Raw genomic sequence first — 18,496 nt, forward strand, 5'->3', positions numbered from 1 at the left:
TTGGACTCTAAGACCAAAGAGGTTCCTTCCAGTCTTATATTCTAAATATCAACATTTATAACGATCTTAACCATTTTGCAACAATTTAATCTTATAATGTTACAAGCCTGATTTAGTCTTTACTAATTGTAAGATATTTATAATTTCACATACATGATGCTTGGAGAATAATAGCTCATATTTAAGTTTGTAGATGCTTGTTTTATTAAATTAAGTGTTTAGCCTAATTAAATAAATTCCTAGGCGAAAACTGTTTCCCCCCCAAAAATGAGTGACAAGGAGAAAAGCTCCAAAAATACCTTCCCCTTTGTTAAGGGATAGGAAGATCATCTTCTTCTAGGATTTCAAAGAGAAGCAGTGAATAGCAACAGATTTATCAAGGCTACATACCTTTGTCTACACATACAGCAGCACGTAGAATACAGGGACAACAAGTGTAGCTACACGCTGCAGTGAAAGGCTCTGGCAGCAGGAAGACAACAGGGCACTACACTGCCAAAAATATCAGTGTATATGCGTGAGGCACTGCTTAGAAATGTCGAGAGCTCGTGAACGGTATATATCGTGGGGGATCAGGCATGTATGGCACTCTATTTCATAAGGCACGCCTCACTGTATATACTGCAATTATACCCCAGCTAGCTGGGCATGCAGTGTCTGTACATTACATGCTGCCACAAGTGAAGATGTACCTTAAGTCACCCATCTGGTATAGTGAGGAGTTTTTAAATCTGAAGCAACAGACTTTGTAGGAATTTTGGAAATTCTGCTTCAACAACTACCACCTGCTAAATACAACAGAACCTCAAAGTTACGAACACCAGAGTTACAAACTGACCAGTCAACCACACACCTCATTTGGAACTGGAAGCACACAATCAGGCACCAGCAGAGACCCAAAAAAAGCAAATACAGCACAATACTATGTTAAATGTAAATTACTAGAAAGAAAGGGAAAGCAGCATTTTTCTTCTGCATAGTAAAGTTTCAAAGCTGTATTAAGTCAATATTCAGTTGTAAACTTTTGAAAGAACCACCCTAATGTTTTGTTCAGAGCTACAAACAACCTCCATTCCTGAGGTCTTCGTAACTGAGGTTCTACTGTACAGGATTAATCAAGTAAAAACAGTCAAGTCCAATTTAACAATTATCCAACTGTAATGTAATTTGAATCATTTATCAAATTTGATTAGAATTTTTTTTAAAAAGTTTCACAGCTCTTCAGATATTTTAACAGATGTAATTTTTTTTCTTACCTCTCCAGCTTTTGCACATTCCTTAGCTCCTTTGTGAAGGGCTGCCCAAGTGTCTTCATACCTGAACAGAATAAAAATTAAAACTTTGGTGGTTATGCTTACCATAAATTCAGTCCCAACTCAAAACAAACATTATGAATGTTGGTGTTTCATCTTATCTGTGTATTTCTAAATGCAAGTTTCACATTAGTAGCGTATTTGTCCCAGTTGAAAACTTTGCATTTGCTGCTTAGTGCTCCATGGATTTCCTAAACTGCTAATTAACCTGCTAATTAACACAGCCAAGTAATATCTTCAAAACTGTACAGAAAACGAGACAACTAAAAACACTAGTCCCATGAGGAAAGCAATAAAATACTTAACATTAAAGATCTTATAATTGCATATAACAAAAATAGCATTCTGAATAGGATATTTATTTTCTTAAAAAGTATATTTGCCTATGGAATCTGCACTCAGAATACATACATCCATGTAAACTTTTACTGGAACACCGAGTAAGACCATTGACCCCAGAGTTATCTAAGAAGCTTTTCATCCATACAGTGACTGTTTATTACAATGCCAGGTGCACTTCCAGATGCTGCAAATATAAACTATTATTTTGATTATTTACAGTAGCACCTAAAGGATTGAGGCCCCACTATAAGAAGTTATTTTGGGCTGATACATCTAAGATATACAAGTATGTGTAAAATACATCAGAATGAATTATGGAAGTGCAATATGCGTTTGCATAGGCCAGGGTGGATTGATTTATATGGGGCAGGCAAACTTTTTGGCCTGAGGGCCACATCGGGTTTCGGAAATTGTATGGAGGGCCGGTTAGGGGAGGCTGTGCCCCAACCCCCTATCCTCCTCCCCTTGCTTCTCTCCGGCCCCGACCCCCCCCCCCCCCCCCGGGACTCCAGCCCCATCCAAACCCCCCCACTGCCTGTCCCCTGACTGCCCCCAGAATCCCTGCCCCTGAGTGCCCCCCACCACCCCATCCAACCCCCCTCCTTCCGACTGCCCCCCGGGACCCCTGCCCCCATTCAACCCCCCCCGTTCCCCGACCCCATCCACACCCCCGTTCCCTGACCAACACCCTGAACTCCCCTGCCCTCTATCCAACCCCCCTGCTCCCTGCCCCCTTCCCGCGCAGCACAGAGCACCGGTGGTTGGCAGCGCTACAGCCGCATCGCCCAGAGCATTGCCCAGCCACCCAGAGCATTGCACTGGTGTAGCTGGACCATATGAATTGGAACCATAAACTCACTGAACATTAAATCCCACCAAATGAGGGTAAATCCATCCTCATCATCATATCCACTCATTATACTGCACACCTGAACATAGCCATTATATGAACAACATAACTCCATATCTCAATGTCTGTACTTTGACCGTTAAACTTTAACCCCCAATCGGGGACATTGCAGATTAGGTATTCCTTACACCACCCGTTCCTAAACCGAATTTCGCACCCCTTGATAATCTGTACCTTATTCCCTAATAACCAGAAACTTCTATGCTTAAACTCTGTACCGTTTTCTTTTTACTTCAACATCTTAATAACATTATTAAATTACTCTCCGTAACTGCTACCAGTAGCACATTCCTACGCAGAGCAGTTTAATACACTACACCGCCAGCATGTCGTGCCGAGGCTCCGGGGGAGGGGCCGGGGGCTAGCCTCCTGGGCCAGGAGCTGGGCAAGAGGGTCCCGTGGGCCGGATGTGGCCCATGGGCCGTAGTTTGCCCATCTCTGATTTAAATCCAAGTGATTTAAATCACCAACTTTAATCATGATTTAAATCACACAGCAAGAAATCTTGATTTGTATTTTAGTTATTTACTCAAGAGGTCAATTCTCATTGGTTGGTAACCATTAAGCCGTGTTGATTTGCAGCAAAATATACCCTTTACACTAAATTTGGTTCTTTTTGCTAACCAGGAGGAGACACTATAGCTATACACTTATTTAAGCTGTTAATATACCTCATTTATTCAGATTCCTAATTTTTTACACTTTTTTATTATTGTAAGTGGTGAATTATGCACATTTCTTATTAACTCTTTGGAATTTTCCTCTCCATACACACACTTGTGATTTGTGTCAAGCTGCAACACGATGAAGATTAGAATTCAATTAAAATGCATAAACACAGCATTTTTTAATGATTTAACAAAAGTAATTTAGATATGCTGGACACCTAAGAAAAAAGTTTAACACATTTTGCATTTAAAACTAATCAGTGTATTAAACAAAGGAAGTATTTGTAATAGTGAACTGAGCTGACAGTGACTAGAAACAAGGGCCCAAAGGCACAAACACACTTAGGCACCTCAGTCTGGGTTTAGGCACCACTGTGATTCATAAAACTTCCACATACCCCTGTAGGTGCCTAAACTCACAATGTCTAAATTTTCAGGGGAAGAAAGTTCCAAGCTTCCACTGCCTCGCTCTAGGTACCCAGATGCCTAACTCCTGCCTAAGCCCCAGAGCAATGCATGAATGGGGGAAGAGAGGCATTTGCCTGCCTATCTCACATGGGAAACCTCATCCAGTAGGTGATCTCAAAGGCCATTACTAGATCAGGTCCCATTCAAAACCTGGTTGGAGAACGACTAGTTCCAGAAGAATCTATGCGTAAGGTTGGCATGGAAGAAAGAAAGAAAGTGTTTTTGGAAGAAGTGAACATATAGGCAAAACAACTAGCATAATTGGTGAGGCATAGCAGGGGACATGAAAAAGTACAAAAGCAGGTCAGTAAGAAGGACCTACATTACAAAGGAACTTGAAATGGTAAGTACCAGAAGCCTGTACACAGTCTACTGGAGAAGGGAAATCCAGCAGAACTCTATATTGCAGGGGTGGCCAAACTGTGGCTCACGAACCATATGTGGCTCTTTTACAGTTAAAATGTGGCTCGCAGAGCCTTCCACATTCTCCCATTCTCCACCTACCAGAGCTCAGCACCTCTGCCTGCCAGATAAGGGTGGTGGGATAAGGGCTTCTGCCCAGAAGGGAGAGGGGGTCTTGAGGCTTCAGCAGCAGTAGGGCTGAAGCCCTGAGCCCCAGCTCTCGAACTTCTGAAGATTGTCGTGTGCAACTTGGAGGGTCAGTAAATTTGGCCACCCCTGATATATTGCAATGTGGTTTTGGCACTAAGCATTAGAAATTGTCACCCTGACACATACCAATGTTTTTGAAAGATGCCCGTTTCAGACTTATACATTCAGAAACGAAAGCGTACAAAGATTAACCACTTTTCATACACTAGCCACTACTTCTATTTCAATAGAGAAAATGTTGTCACACTGGGCCCTGGTCTACACTACAAGTTTAGGTTGAATTTAGCAGCATTAGATCGATTTAACCCTCCACGTGTCCACACGACAAATTTGGGGTAGTGTGGACGCAATTCGACGGTACTGCCTACGGGAGCTATCCCGGAGTGCTCCATTGTGACCTCTCTGGACATCACTTTCAACTCAGATGCACTAGCCAGATACACAGGAACTTTTGAATTTCATTTCCTGTTTGGCCAGCGTGGCAAGCTCATCAGCACAGGTGACCATGCAGTCCCAGAATCGCAAAAGAGCTCCAGCATGGACTGAACAGGAGGTACTGGATCTGATCACTGTATGGGGAGACGGATCCGTTCTATCAGAACTCCGTTCCAAAAGACAAAATGCCAATTTATTTGCCAAAATCTCCAAGGGCATGATGGGACAGAGGCTACAACAGGGACCTGCAGCACTGCCTTGTGAAAATTAAGGAGCTCAGGAAAGCCTACCAAAAAACCAAAGAGGCAAACAGCCGCTCCGGTCAGAGGCCCAGACATGCCGCTTCTATGATGAGCTGCATGCAATTCTAGGGAGCGCCCCTACTACTACCCCACCCCTGTCAGTGGACACCTGCAAGGGGGGAGTCTCACGCAACAGGCATGAGGATTCTGGGGATGAGGAGAAGGATAGCACACAGCAGGCAATAGGAGAAACCATTCTCCCCAACAGCAAGGAACTGTTTATGACCCTGGAGCCAATACCCTCACAACCCTCCCAAAGCAGGCTCTCGGACCATGAAGCCAGAGAAGGCACCTCTGGTGAGTGTACCTTTGTAACTATAATACATGGTATAAAAGCAAGCATGTTTAATGATTAATTTGTCCTGAAGACTTGGGATGCATTCACAGCCAATGTAGCCCCTCCTTTTAAATGGCTAACCCAACAGGTGCTTGGTATGTGAAAGGAGGGTGCTGCTGTTTGAAACCATTTCCACACATTATGAAGGTTGAAAAAGCCAAAAGACTGCGGCTTACCATGGCTGCCTGCAAGCCGAATTCTGTTGCCCAGCCCTGTATGTGTGATCTCACACCAAACCAGCAGGCCTTCAATGTAAGGAACAAAATGCGACCTTGTACCAAAAGTACATGTGCTGTGTAACGTTAACAGCTTGATTCACCATGAAAGAGTCTACCCATTGTTCTCTAAAATGTGTCTCTTTAAATACTACTCACTTTTTTCCTCCCACAGCTGCAAATGTTTCAACTCTCCCTCTATTATCTCCATCCTAGAGGCTAGCGCAGATAAGGTGGTGAAAAAAAACACACTTGCGATGAAGTGTTCTCAGCTCATGCAGTCCTCCCACACTGAAAGAGCTCAGCAGAATGCTTGGAGGCAAACAATGTCAGAGTCCAGGAAAGCAGAAAATGAACGCAAGGACACAAGGGACGAGCAAGATGAGAGGAGGCAGAATGCAATGCTGAGGCTACTGGGGGATCAAACTGATATGCTCCAGTGTCTGGTGGAGCTGCAGGAGCACAGACAGCCCCTGCAGCCCGTGTAACCGCCCACCCTTCTCCCCAAGTTCCATAGCCTCCTCACCCAGATGCCCAAGAACATACGGGGGGGAGGGGAGGCGGCAGGCGGGTGCCTCTGGGCACCCTACCACTCCACCCCAGAGGACTGCTCAAGCAACAGAAGGCTGGCATTAAATAAGTTCTGAAGTGCAGTGTGGCCTTGTCCTTCCCTCCTCCCCTCATCCACCACCCCACCCGGTGCTTCCCTCCTCACCCACCCCTCCCAGGCTACCTTGGCAGTTATCCCCCTATTTGTGTGATGAATTAATAAAGAATGCATGATTTCAAAACAATGACTTTATTGCCTCTGCAAGCAGTGATCGAAGAGGGGAGGGCAGTTGGCTTACAGGGAAGTAGAGTGAACCAAGGGGCGGGTTTTCATCAAGGAGAAAAACAGAACTGTCACACTGTAGATTCGCCAGTCACAAAACTGATTTTCAAAGTTTCTCTGATGCGCAGGGTGCCCTGGGGTGCTCTTCTAATTGCCCTGGTGTCTGGCTGTATGTAATCAGCGGCCAGACCATTTGCCTCAACCTCCCACCCCGCCATAAACGTCTCCCCCTTACTCTCACAGAGATTGTGGAGCACACAGCAAGCAGCAATAACAATGGGAATATTAGTTTTGCTGAGGTCTAGCCAAGTCAGTAAACTGCGCCAGCGCGCTTTTAAACGTCCAAATGCACATTCTACCACCATTCTGCACTTGCTCAGCCTATAGTTGAACAGCTCCAGGGTGTTCAACTATACTGTCCAGGGTGCCAGTGTATGGCTTCATGAGCCAGGGCATTAAGGGGTAGGCTGGGTCCCCAAGGATACCTATAGGCATTTCAACATTCCCCATCAATTATTTTCTGGTCTGGGAAGTAAGTCCCTTCCTGCAGCTGTTCAAACAGACCAGAGTTCTTGAAGATGCGAGCGTCATGTACCTTTCCCGGCCATCCCACACTGAGGTCATTTAAACGCCCCTTGTGATCCAACAGTGCCTGCAGCACCATTGAAAAGTACCCCTTGTGGTTTACGTACTGGCTGCCAAGGTGGCCCGGTCCCAAGATAGGGATCTGCGTTCCGTCTATCGCCCCACCACAGTTAGGGAATCCCATTGCAACAAAGCCATCCACTATGACCTGCACATTTCCCAGAGTCATTACCCTTGACAGCAGCAGCTCAGTGATTGCGTTGGCTACTTGGATCACAGCAGCTCCCACAGTAGATTTGCCCACTCCAAATTGATTCCCGACTGACCGGTAGCTGTCTGGCATTGCAAGCTTCCAGAGGGCTATCGCCACTCGCTTCTCAACTATGAGGGCTGCTCTCATCTTGGTATTCTTGCACTTCAGGGCAGGGGAAAGCAAGTCACAAAGTTCCATGAAAGTGCCCTTACGCATGCAAAAGTTTCACAGCCACTGGAAATCATCCCAGATCTGCAACACTATGCGGTCCCACCAGGCTGTGCTTGTTTCCTGGACCCAGAATTGGCATTCCACAGCATGAGCCTGCCCCATTGCCAGCAGGATGTCCAAATGGCCAGGGCCCGTGCTTTGAGAGAAGTCCTCATCACTCTCGTCACCGCGCTGCCATCGCCTTCTCGCCTGCTTTTGCAGTTTCTGGTTCTGCACATATTGCAGGATAATACGCAAGGTGTTTACAATGCTCATAACTGCCGCAGTGATCTGAGCGGGCTCCATGCTTGTCATGGTATGGCGTCTGCAGGAGAGGAGAGTTGCAGCAGAAGCAGTGGCTAAAGATGGATGCCATGAGAATAGATATTTACAGAGAACGACGAGCGGACCTGTGAGATGGATTCAGGAGAGCAAGAGAGCAGAGTTGCAGCAGAAGTGGTGGAGGACGAGTTAGCACCGCGCACATTTCCCGAGGAAGAACACACATACCCGGGAGCCCATGGCAGACAACATTGAGAAATTCACTATTGAGACAATAGCAGCAGAGCCGAGTTGCAGTGGAAGCGGTGCATGACAACGGTTAGCAGCACCCAGGAGGACCAGAATGGATCCCGCGAGCTGCAGCAGAAGCAGTGGATGACGATGGCCAGCAGACCTACTGCACCGTCTGCTGCCAGCAGCACCCAGGACACAACAGCAGCAGTGTCAGTGAGCTGGGCTGAGAGGGCTGCACGCTTGTCATGGTATGGCGTCTGCATGGAAAAAAGGCGCGAAACGATTGTCTGCCGTTGCTTTCACGGAGAGAGAGGCGACTGACTACATGTACCCAAAACCATCCCCGACAATGTTTTTGCCCCATCAGGCATTGGGAGCTTAACCCAAAATTCCAATGGGCAGCGGAGACTGTGGGAACTGTGGGATAGCTACCCACAGTGTACTGCTCCATAAGTCTATGCTAGTCACGACAGTGAGGACGCACTCTGCTGACTTAATACGCTTAGTGTGGACATACGCAATCAACTGTATAAAATCAATTTCCAAAAATCATCTTCTATAATATTGACCTAATTTCATAGTGTGGACATATCCTTGGACTACTTAAACATAGGCCAGATGAATGCAATGTCGTTTTCACTCCCATTTCAGAAACTGTGCAGACCAATGTTGACATACATTTTGTGTCTGGCATGTACTAGACACAAACTCAGCCATCAAACAATATCAAAACAAAGCTTTGAAAAATAAAACAGTTGAACAAAGACCACTAGCAATTTATGAATTTGGCAAAAGCTTCCAAGAAAATACATGAGCGAGGGGGAAAAAAAGGCAATAAAAAGCTTCTAGAAACATTATGTGAATAAAACAGGAAAGCCTTATGAAACTGTAACAAAATACTTTAACACCCTTTCATATGGAGACCACTTGACCCTCCAGCAGGAAGACAGATTAATTGGTTAGAGGTAATAAACTCCAGAGGTTACAAAGTGGTAAAATATAAATGGCACCTAAATTAAATAAAGGCCACTCACCAGAAACTGTAGTTCTTAGAATATTGCTTCTGCATACTCACACAAGATATGTTTCTCCATTACCAATGAACTTATGGTACTTTAGAGTGCACACTAGGTACGTACACACACACACACACACACGTGTCCCCTCTCAAGTCTGAACATGCAGATCCAAAGCTATAAGAGGAATGAAGGTCATTCTGCTAGGGCTAAGGTGGTTTCAATGGTGTGTTTCCATAACTTCCCTAATTTGGAGATTTGTACTTTTTCTAGCTGGAGTTCTATGCATATATTTTATTCAGTACTAATCTCAATTTGGAATCTGGATCTGATCCTCATTTTGGCATTGCAGTTGTGCAAGTACTGCACATACCTTCCTAAGGGTCTTACTCTTTGGTGAACTTGTATAAGCAAGATTATGCTTATGCAGCAGCAATTCAGGTAATTTACCGGTAACTGAATGCTGAACAGAAATAGTAGTCCCTCTATTTTTATCCTGCAGTGTTACAAAAAGTTTGAGGAACTTTTTAAATCCCCTGGCTTAGTCAAGGGAAAAAAAAAAAAACAAAAACACTAGAAGGGTTTGGTATTCTCCCACCCAAACACACACATATAGGAAGTATGGAGCCTATCTTCTCCCAAGACAGATTCTGGGGAAAAGGGTAGGAAATTAATGGCCTGTTTAATGACAAACTCAGTTACCACTAACTGGAACCAGGTTTCAGAATACCACTTCAGACCTAGAGGAAGAGAAGAGACTCAAGAGACACTGTAGGCTAATTTAAAGCTTTCACAAAAAGCTTTTTATTTTTAAAGCAAAGTAGTTTTTACAGGGATTTGTAAAGCAACTTCTAATAAGTTTCTTAAAGTAGTTTTGAAAGATGGCATGAGCGCCTTATGAAAAAAGGGTCACTTATATAACGGGGACCAAAGAAACTAGATTAAAGAGATATCAACTTGAAAAATCACATCCAACATTTTTCTACCTATTCTTACAAGCACCACCTAATGTAAACAGGACAGAAAAATAACTATAACAAAAACAAATGAACTGCATTTTAGCTGGTTCGCTTTCATAAGTTTTTATAAACGCCCCAATTAATAAGTAAAAAGAAAGCAATCATTCCATTTTAATTTCTCAGATATTGGTATTAATTTTATTCAGAAGTTCATTAATTTAGTGAAATGGATTTTGACCAATTTCATTATGATTGGACAGTAATGGAAATACAGCATGGAGGTAGTAACTAGGAAGGATTGGACAAACAAGCAGAGAATTTTAAATGGCAGTATAAATATGTGTGTGTGTCTTTCCTTGAGTTATGGCTTGATTCAGTAGATTTCAACTGTAATTATTCAGGATTATTAAACTCATGATCAATGGATGAGAACATTTATATTTTAAATTTGAGAAATCTTAGTCTGAATAAGAATACATCATACCCTTTTAAATGGCTTCAACATATAAAGCAAAAAATAAGCAGTAGTATGCAAAAAGGCAATTTTAAGTGGTTGAGTGTCAAGTAATTCTATTCTAAAAATAACTACAAGTTTATACTATAGACTCCAGAAACAAGAAATGACAGAGCAGACCTCACTGCCAATGTAGGGATGTGACTGCTATTTCAGTCACATGGGGTACTTCCTATGCCTTAGGGCAGGGGTGGCCAACCTGTGGCTCCGGAGCCACCTGCGGCTCTTCAGAAGTCAATATGCGACTCCTTGTATCGGCACCGACTCTGGGACTGGAGCTACAGGCGCCAACTTTCCAATGTGCCGGGGGGGAAGGCGGGGCTCACTGCTCTACCCCTGGCTCTGTCACAGGCCCTGCCCCCACTCCACCCCTTCTTGCCCCCTCCCCTCAGCCTGCAGTGCCCTCGCTCCCCCCCCCTCCCTCCCCCACCGAGCCTCCTGCACACCACGAAATAACTACTCTGCGGGGCTGCCGGTGGGCGGGAGGAGCTGGGAGGGAGGAGCTGATGGGGGCTGCTGACGTATTACCGTGGCTCTTTGGCAATGTACATTGGTAAACTCTGGCTCCTTCTCAGGCGCAGGTTCACCACCCCTGCCTTAGGGGACATCATCATAACCAATGATGAGCTGCCAAAATCTTAACTGGTTCCCTCCTCACCCCACAAGGGGGTCGTGGCCCACCCCTGCCCCCCGGGACTCCTGCCCCATCCAACCCCCCACGTTCCTTGACGTGCGCCCCCGCCCCATCTACCCCCCTCCCCTGTCTGCTCCCAGAACCGGGCAGGAGGGTCTCGTGGGCCACTGCAGTGGGTGTCTGCCCCGCCCCTAAGAGCCAGAGGGACCTGCCGAGGGCCAGGTGGGGAGTCCCGGTGGTGCTTACCTGGGGCAGCTCCCAGGAAGCATCTAGCAGCTCCCTCTGGTTTCTCAGGGCGGGGTAGCATAGCTAGGGAGGGAGCAGGGGGAGCGGCAGCTCCCCCCACTGATCACATCAAAAATGGCGCCTTAGGCACTGACTTCATGGGTGCTCTGGGGCTGGAGCAACCACAGGGAAAATTTGGTGGGTGCAGAGCACGCATCGGCAGCTCCCTGCCCCGTGCCCGGCCCCAGCTCACCTCTGCTCCGCCTCCACAAGCGGTGGCTTCACGCTCAGGCCCAGGGAGGCGGAGTTGAGCTGGGGAGGGGAGCCGTTCCCCTGCGTGCCACCCCCCCCCCCCGGTTACCTGCTGTGGTCCAGGCGGCCTCCTCGCGCCCTCCCACCCCAGCTCCCCTCCGGCTCCCTGGGCCTGAGCACGAAGCACCGCTTGCTTCTCAGCCCTCCCAGGCTTCCTGCGCGAACAGCTGAAGCTCCAGCTCACCACTGATAACTAATTATTAGAGAAAGGAAAAGAAAAAGTTACAATACCTCAACAGAACAAAAACAATGATTGTTTCAGTTGCAATCCCTTCCATATGTCTCTCTGTGGAGACCTTTCAACAGAAATTATATCTTTGAGTGTGGGTCCACCTCTGACAGGGACTCTCTTCGAGGAAAGTTAAAACCAAAGTCTATTATTCCCAAAACCAGTAGAGAGCTCTGTCTAGTGAATCATAAATAATAAACTTTATAGATGGGTAAAAAGAACTTTCAGAAAGCCTTTGAGAAAGTCCCTCACCAAAGGCTCTTAAGCAAAGTAAGGGATAAGAGGGAAGGTCCTCTCATTGATCAGTAACCGGTTAAAAGATAGTAAACAAAAAGAGTAGAAATAAATGGTCAGTTTCAGAATGGATAGAGCTTAATAGCGGGGTCCCCCAAGGATCTGTTCTGGAACCAGTGCTGTTAAACATATTCATAAATGATCTGGAAAAAGGGTTAAACAGTGAGGTAGCAAAGTTTGTACAATGCAAAATTATTTCTGATAGTTAAGTCCAAAACTGACCGTGAAGAGTTACAAAGATGTGACAAATGGGCACAATCCAGACTAAAAGGGGGCTGCATCACCCCTCCCCTACAACCCTGGATACCTTACAATGCCTCACTTTAGTGGCTCCCATCTGAGCCACTCACAGCCTTCAAGCATGTAAGCCACACCCTGAGTGTCTATGTGTAACTGCACCTTGTTAGCTAAACCCTGGCTCTCACTAGACTTGGTTGTACTATAGGGTGACCCAACACTCCAGTCCCAGACCTTCCCAAGAAGCATATATCCTGTACTGCCCACCCCTTTCCTGGAAAGTACAAATATAGTAAGTCTGTTATTCCTTTACGGGAATAATATGGCAATTTATTACCTTAAATAGTCACCCAGACACTTCAACTTAAACACACTGTATTAGATCAAACAGTAAAACACAGGCCTGTATAGAAAACTGCAAGCAGGGACTTTCTTTCCAGACCAGAAGATTCCATGTAGAAATGCCCATAGTGATCCTGAGACCCAGCCTACCCCTTACTCCCATGGCTCATGAAGCCTTACCCCATAATCCTTGACAGCAGCAAGGAGCACTGCAACAGGATCAGCCAGTGCAGAATGACCACTGAATGTGCTTCTGGCAGATTAAAGGGTCACTGGCACTGCCTTTTTGACAGGTTAGACCTCAATGAGGAAAATATTCCTATGGTCACAGCAACATGCTGTGATCTGCATAACATTTGTGAAGCTGGGGGGGGGGCGGGCGGAGTTTCTACAGGGTTGGAGCATTGTGGTGGATCATCTGGCAGCTGATTTTGAGCAGCCAGATACCAAGGCTATTAGAGGAGTTCAACATGGCGGGGGTGGACCTATTTGAATAAGGTAGGCTTTGAAGCAGCATTTTGACAGCCCCAGTAATGTGTTTTTCGTTAATATATTCAGTCAGGCATTGTTTACTTGCTACTTTGAATGACCCTTATAATGATTGCTGCCTGAGCGTTAACTGTACTCTGCAAATGTGCCAATTGCCATGGTGTATGGATTTCAGCAGCAACCACGATATGTAGGACATAAATAAAGAATCATATTTCTAAGACTAAATATTTATTAAACAGTAATACACAGATTTCCATTTTTTACAAAGGACATGACATTGAGGAGCACTCTCAAATGAGGCTCTCACAGCTATGTGCAAGTCAAGCTGGCATTATGAAACATCTCCCTAGGGGTGGAGTGCAAAGGGTACTGCGACAGGCTGGAAACATAGGGGAAATTTTGGAAGGGCACGGAATGCAGTTCTGTATGGGCTGCTGCGGGAGTCGAGCATGGTTGTGTTCTGACTGCAGTGAAATCAGGGACCTCAGCATCTCTGTTTGGTCCTCCATCAGATTTATCATCCACTCCTGCCTGCCCAGTCTCCTCTCCTGGCTATCAACTCCGAGTTTTTACACTGATTGTCTCTCTCCATGCTCTGTGCTCACTATCTGCAGTATCAGATGATAGCAGCATTTCTCTAACCATGACCACCTTACTCCTCCTCATTTGCCTCCTTTATCTGACAGAGGTGCTCTGATGGTATATATGCGGCGGCCTTCAAGGCCACATCTGCAAAAGAAACAATACACTGAGGCAGGTTTCAGAGTAACAGCCGTGTTAGTCTGTATTGGCAAAAAGAAAAGAAGACTAACCAATTTATTTAAGCATAAGCTTTCATGAGCTACAGCTCACTTCATCGGATGCATACTGTGGAAAGTATAGAAGATCTTTTATACACACAAAGCATGAACAAATACCTCCCCCCACCCCACTCTCCTGCTGGCAATAACTTATCTAAAGTGATCACTCTCCTTACAATGTGTATGATAATCAAGGTGGGCCATTTCCAGCGCAAATCCAGGTTTTCTCACCCCCCCCCCCCCCCCAACACACACACAAACCCACTCTCCTGCTGGTAATAGCTTATCTAAAGTGACCACACTCCTTACAATGTGTATGATAATCAAGGTGGGCCATTTCCAGCACAAATCCAGGGTTTAACAAGAACGTCGGGGGGGGGGGGTAGGAAAAAACAAGGGGAAATAGGTTACCTTGCATAATGACTTAGCCACTCCCAGTCTCTATTCAAGCCTAAGTTAACTAGACAAGCTATTTACAACACACATTTCGCTTCTCTACAAAAGAAAAAGGACACTAAACTTTCTAAACTCTACATGCCACAAGGGGCCACAGCAGTGGTTCCCTCAACCCACCCAGCAATATTGTTAACCTATCCAACTATACTCTCAGCCCAGCAGAAGCAGCTGTCCTATCTCGGGGCCTCTCCTTCTGCCCCTCCACCCCCACGAATATGATACAGTTCTGTGGTGACCTAGAATCCTATTTTCGACATCTCTGACTCAAGGAATATTTCCAACACACCTCTGAACAACATACTAATCCACAGAGACCTCCCTACCAACACTACAAACAGAAGGATTCTAGATGGACTCCTCCTGAAGGTCGAAACAGCAGACTGGACTTCTACATAGCCCTGGTCTATACTAGAACTTTAGGTCGAATTTAGCAGCGTTAAATCGATGTAAACCTGCACCCGTCCACACGATGAAGTCCTTTAGTTTGACTTAAAGGGGTCTTAAAATCGATTTCTTTACTCCACCCCGACAAGTGGATTAGCGCTTAAATCGGCCTTGCCGGGTTGAATTTGGGGTACTATGGACACAATTTGACGGTATTGGCCTCCAGGAGCTATCCCAGAGTGCTCCATTGTGACCACTCTGGACAGCGCTCTCAACTCAGATGCACTGGCCAGGTAGACAGGAAAAGAACTGCGAACTTTTGAATCTCATTTCCTGTTTGGCCAGCGTGGCAAGCTGCAGGTGACCATGCAGAGCTCATCAGCACAGGTGACCATGATGGAGTCCCAGAATCGCAAAAGAGCTCCAGCATGGACTGAACGGGAGGTATGGGATCTGATCGCTGTATGGGGAGAGGAATCCGTGCTATCAGAACTCCGTTCCAGTTTTCGAAATGCCAAAACCTTTGTCAAAATCTCCCAGGGCATGAAGGACAGAGGCCATAACAGGGACCAGAAGCAGTGCCGCGTGAAACTTAAGGAGCTGAGGCAAGCCTACCAGAAAACCAAAGGGGCGAACGGCCACTCCAGGTCAGAGCCCCAAACATGCCGCTTCTATGATGAGCTGCATGCCATTTTAGGGGGTTCAGCCACCACTACCCCAGCCGTGTTGTTTGACTCCTTCAACGGAGATGGAGGCAACACGGAAGCAGGTTTTGGGGACGAAGAAGAAGAAGAAGAAGAGGAGGAGGTTGTAGATAGCTCACAGCAAGCAAGCGGAGAAACCAGTTTTCCTGACAGCCAGGAACTGTTTCTCACCCTGGACCTGGAGCCAGTACCCCCCAAACCCACCCAAGGCTGCCTCCTAGACCCAGCAGGCGGAGACGGGACCTTCGGTGAGTGTACCTTTTAAAATACTATACATGGTTTAAAAGCAAGCATGTGAAAGGATTACTTTGCCCTGGCATTCGCGGCTCTCCTGGATGTACTCCCAAAGCCTTTGCAAAAGGTTTCTGGGGAGGGCAGCCTTATTGCGTCCTTCATGGTAGGACACTTTACCACTCCAGGCTAGTAACACGCACTTGGGAATCATTGTACAACAAAGCATTGCAGTGTATGTTTGCTGGCGTTCAAACAACATCCGTTCTTTATCTCTCTGTGTTATCCTCAGGAGAGTGAGATATCATTCATGGTCTCCTGGTTGAATCAGGGTGCTTTTCTTCAGGGGACACTCAGAGGAGCTCGTTCCTGCTGAGCTGTTTGCCTGTGGCTGAACAGAAATGTTCCCCGCTGTTAGCCACAGGGAGGGGGGAGGGTTGAGGGGGTAGCCACACAGTGGCGGGAGGCAAAATGCAACCTTGTAACGAAAGCACATGTCCTATGTATGTAATGTTAAAAGCAAGGTTTACCCTGAAAGACTGTAGCCACTATTTTATAAAATGTGTCTTTTTAAATACCGCTGTCCCTTTTTTTTCCTCCACCAGCTGCATGTGTTTCAATGATCACAGGATCTTCTCCTTCCCAGAGGCTAGTGAAGATTAGAAAGAAAAAAAACCGCACTCGTGATGAAATGTTCTCTGAGCTCATGCTGTCCTCCCACACTGATGGAGCACAGACAAATGCGTGGATGCAAATAATGTCAGAGTGCAGGAAAGCACAAAATGACCGGGAGGAGAGGTGGCGGGCTGAAGAGAGGGCTGAAGCTCAAATGTGGTGGCAGCATGATGAGAGGAGGCAGGATTCAATGCTGAGGCTGCTGGAGGATCAAACCAGTATGCTCCAGTGTATGGTTGAGCGGCAGCAAAGGCAGCTGCAGCACAGACTGCCACTACAGCCCCTGTGTAACCAACCACCCTCCTCCCCAAGTTCCATAGCCTCCACACCCAGACGCCCAAGAATGCGGTGGGGGGGGCCACCGGCCAACCAGCCACTCCGCCACAGAGGATTGCCCAAAAAAAAGAAGGCTGGCATTCAATAAATTTTAAAGTTGCAAACTTTTAAAGTGCTGTGTGGCATTTTCCTTCCCTCCTCCACCACCCCTCCTGGGCTACCTTGGTAGTCATCCCCCTATTTGTGTGATGAATGAATAAAGAATGCATGAATGTGAAGCAACAATGACTTTATTGCCTCTGCAAGCGGTGATCGAAGGGAGGAGGGGAGGGTGGTTAGCTTACAGGGAAGTAGAGTGAACCAAGGGGCGGGGGGTTTCATCAAGGAGAAACAAACAGAACTTTCACACTGTAGCCTGGCCAGTCATGAAACTGGTTTACAAAGCTTCTCTGATGCGTACCGCGCCCTCCTGTGCTCTTCTAACCGCCCTGGTGTCTGGCTGCGCGTAACCAGCAGCCAGGCGATTTGCCTCAACCTCCCACCCCGCCATAAAAACGTCTCCCCCTTACTCTCACAGAGATTGTGGAGCACACAGCAAGCAGTAATAACAGTGGGAATATTGGTTTCGCTGAGGTCTAAGTGAGTCAGTAAACTGCGCCAGCGCGCCTTTAAACATCCAAATGCACATTCTACCACCATTCTGCACTTGCTCAGCCTGTAGTTGAACAGCTCCTGACTACTGTCCAGGCTGCCTGTGTACGGCTTCATGAGCCATGGCATTAAGGGGTAGGCTGGGTCCCCAAGGATAACTATAGGCATTTCAACATCCCCAACAGTTATTTTCTGGACTGGGAATAAAGTCCCTTCCTGCAGCTTTTGAAACAGACCACAGTTCCTGAAGATGCGAGCATCATGCACCTTTCCCAGCCATCCCACGTTGATGTTGGTAAAATGTCCCTTGTGATCCACCAGGGCTTGCAGCACTATTGAAAAGTACCCCTTGCGGTTTATGTACTCGCTGGCTTGGTGCTCCGGTGCCAAGATAGGGATATGGGTTCCGTCTATGGCCCCACCACAGTTAGGGAATCCCATTGCAGCAAAGCCATCCACTATGACCTGCACATTTCCCAGGGTCACTACCCTTGATATCAGCAGATCTTTGATTGCGTGGGCTGCTTGCATCACAGCAGCCCCAACAGTAGACTTGCCCACTCCAAATTGATTCCCGACTGACCGGTAGCTGTCTGGCGTTGCAAGCTTCCACAGGGCTATTGCCACTCGCTTCTCAACTGTGAGGGCTGCTCTTATCTTGGTATTCATGCGCTTCAGGGCATGGGAAAGGAAGTCACAAAGTTCCATGAAAGTGCCCTTACGCATGCGAAAGTTTCGCAGCCACTGGGAATCGTCCCACACCTGCAACACTATGCGGTCCCACCAGTCTGTGCTTGTTTCCCGAGCCCAGAATCGGCGTTCCACAGCATGAACCTGCCCCATTAGCACCATGATGCATGCATTGGCAGGGCCCATGCTTTCAGAGAAATCTGTGTACATGTCCTGATCACTCACGTGACCGCGCTGATGTCGCCTCCTCACCCGGTATCTCTCTGCCAGGTTCTGGTGCTGCATATACTGCTGGATAATGCGTGTGGTGTTTAATGTGCTCCTAATTGCCAAAGTGAGCTGAGCGGCCTCCATGCTTGCCTTGGTATGGCGTCCAC

General features: G+C 46.6%; 1 protein-coding gene across 5 annotated transcripts in view; it reads right to left on the minus strand.

The window, feature by feature from the left end:
* The window catches only part of DTNBP1 (dystrobrevin binding protein 1), a 191,520-nt gene that overhangs the window by 154,309 nt on the left and 18,715 nt on the right, over positions 1-18,496 (minus strand). For all 5 annotated transcript variants that reach the window (XM_077810604.1, XM_077810607.1, XM_077810606.1 and 2 more), the window contains exon 4: positions 1,257-1,317. In XM_077810604.1, the coding sequence (XP_077666730.1) occupies positions 1,257-1,317 (61 nt within the window). The remainder of the gene's footprint in view (positions 1-1,256; positions 1,318-18,496) is intronic.

The sequence above is a fragment of the Eretmochelys imbricata genome, chromosome 2 (genome assembly GCF_965152235.1).
Source record: "Eretmochelys imbricata isolate rEreImb1 chromosome 2, rEreImb1.hap1, whole genome shotgun sequence".
NCBI classification, from domain to species: Eukaryota; Metazoa; Chordata; order Testudines; family Cheloniidae; genus Eretmochelys; species Eretmochelys imbricata.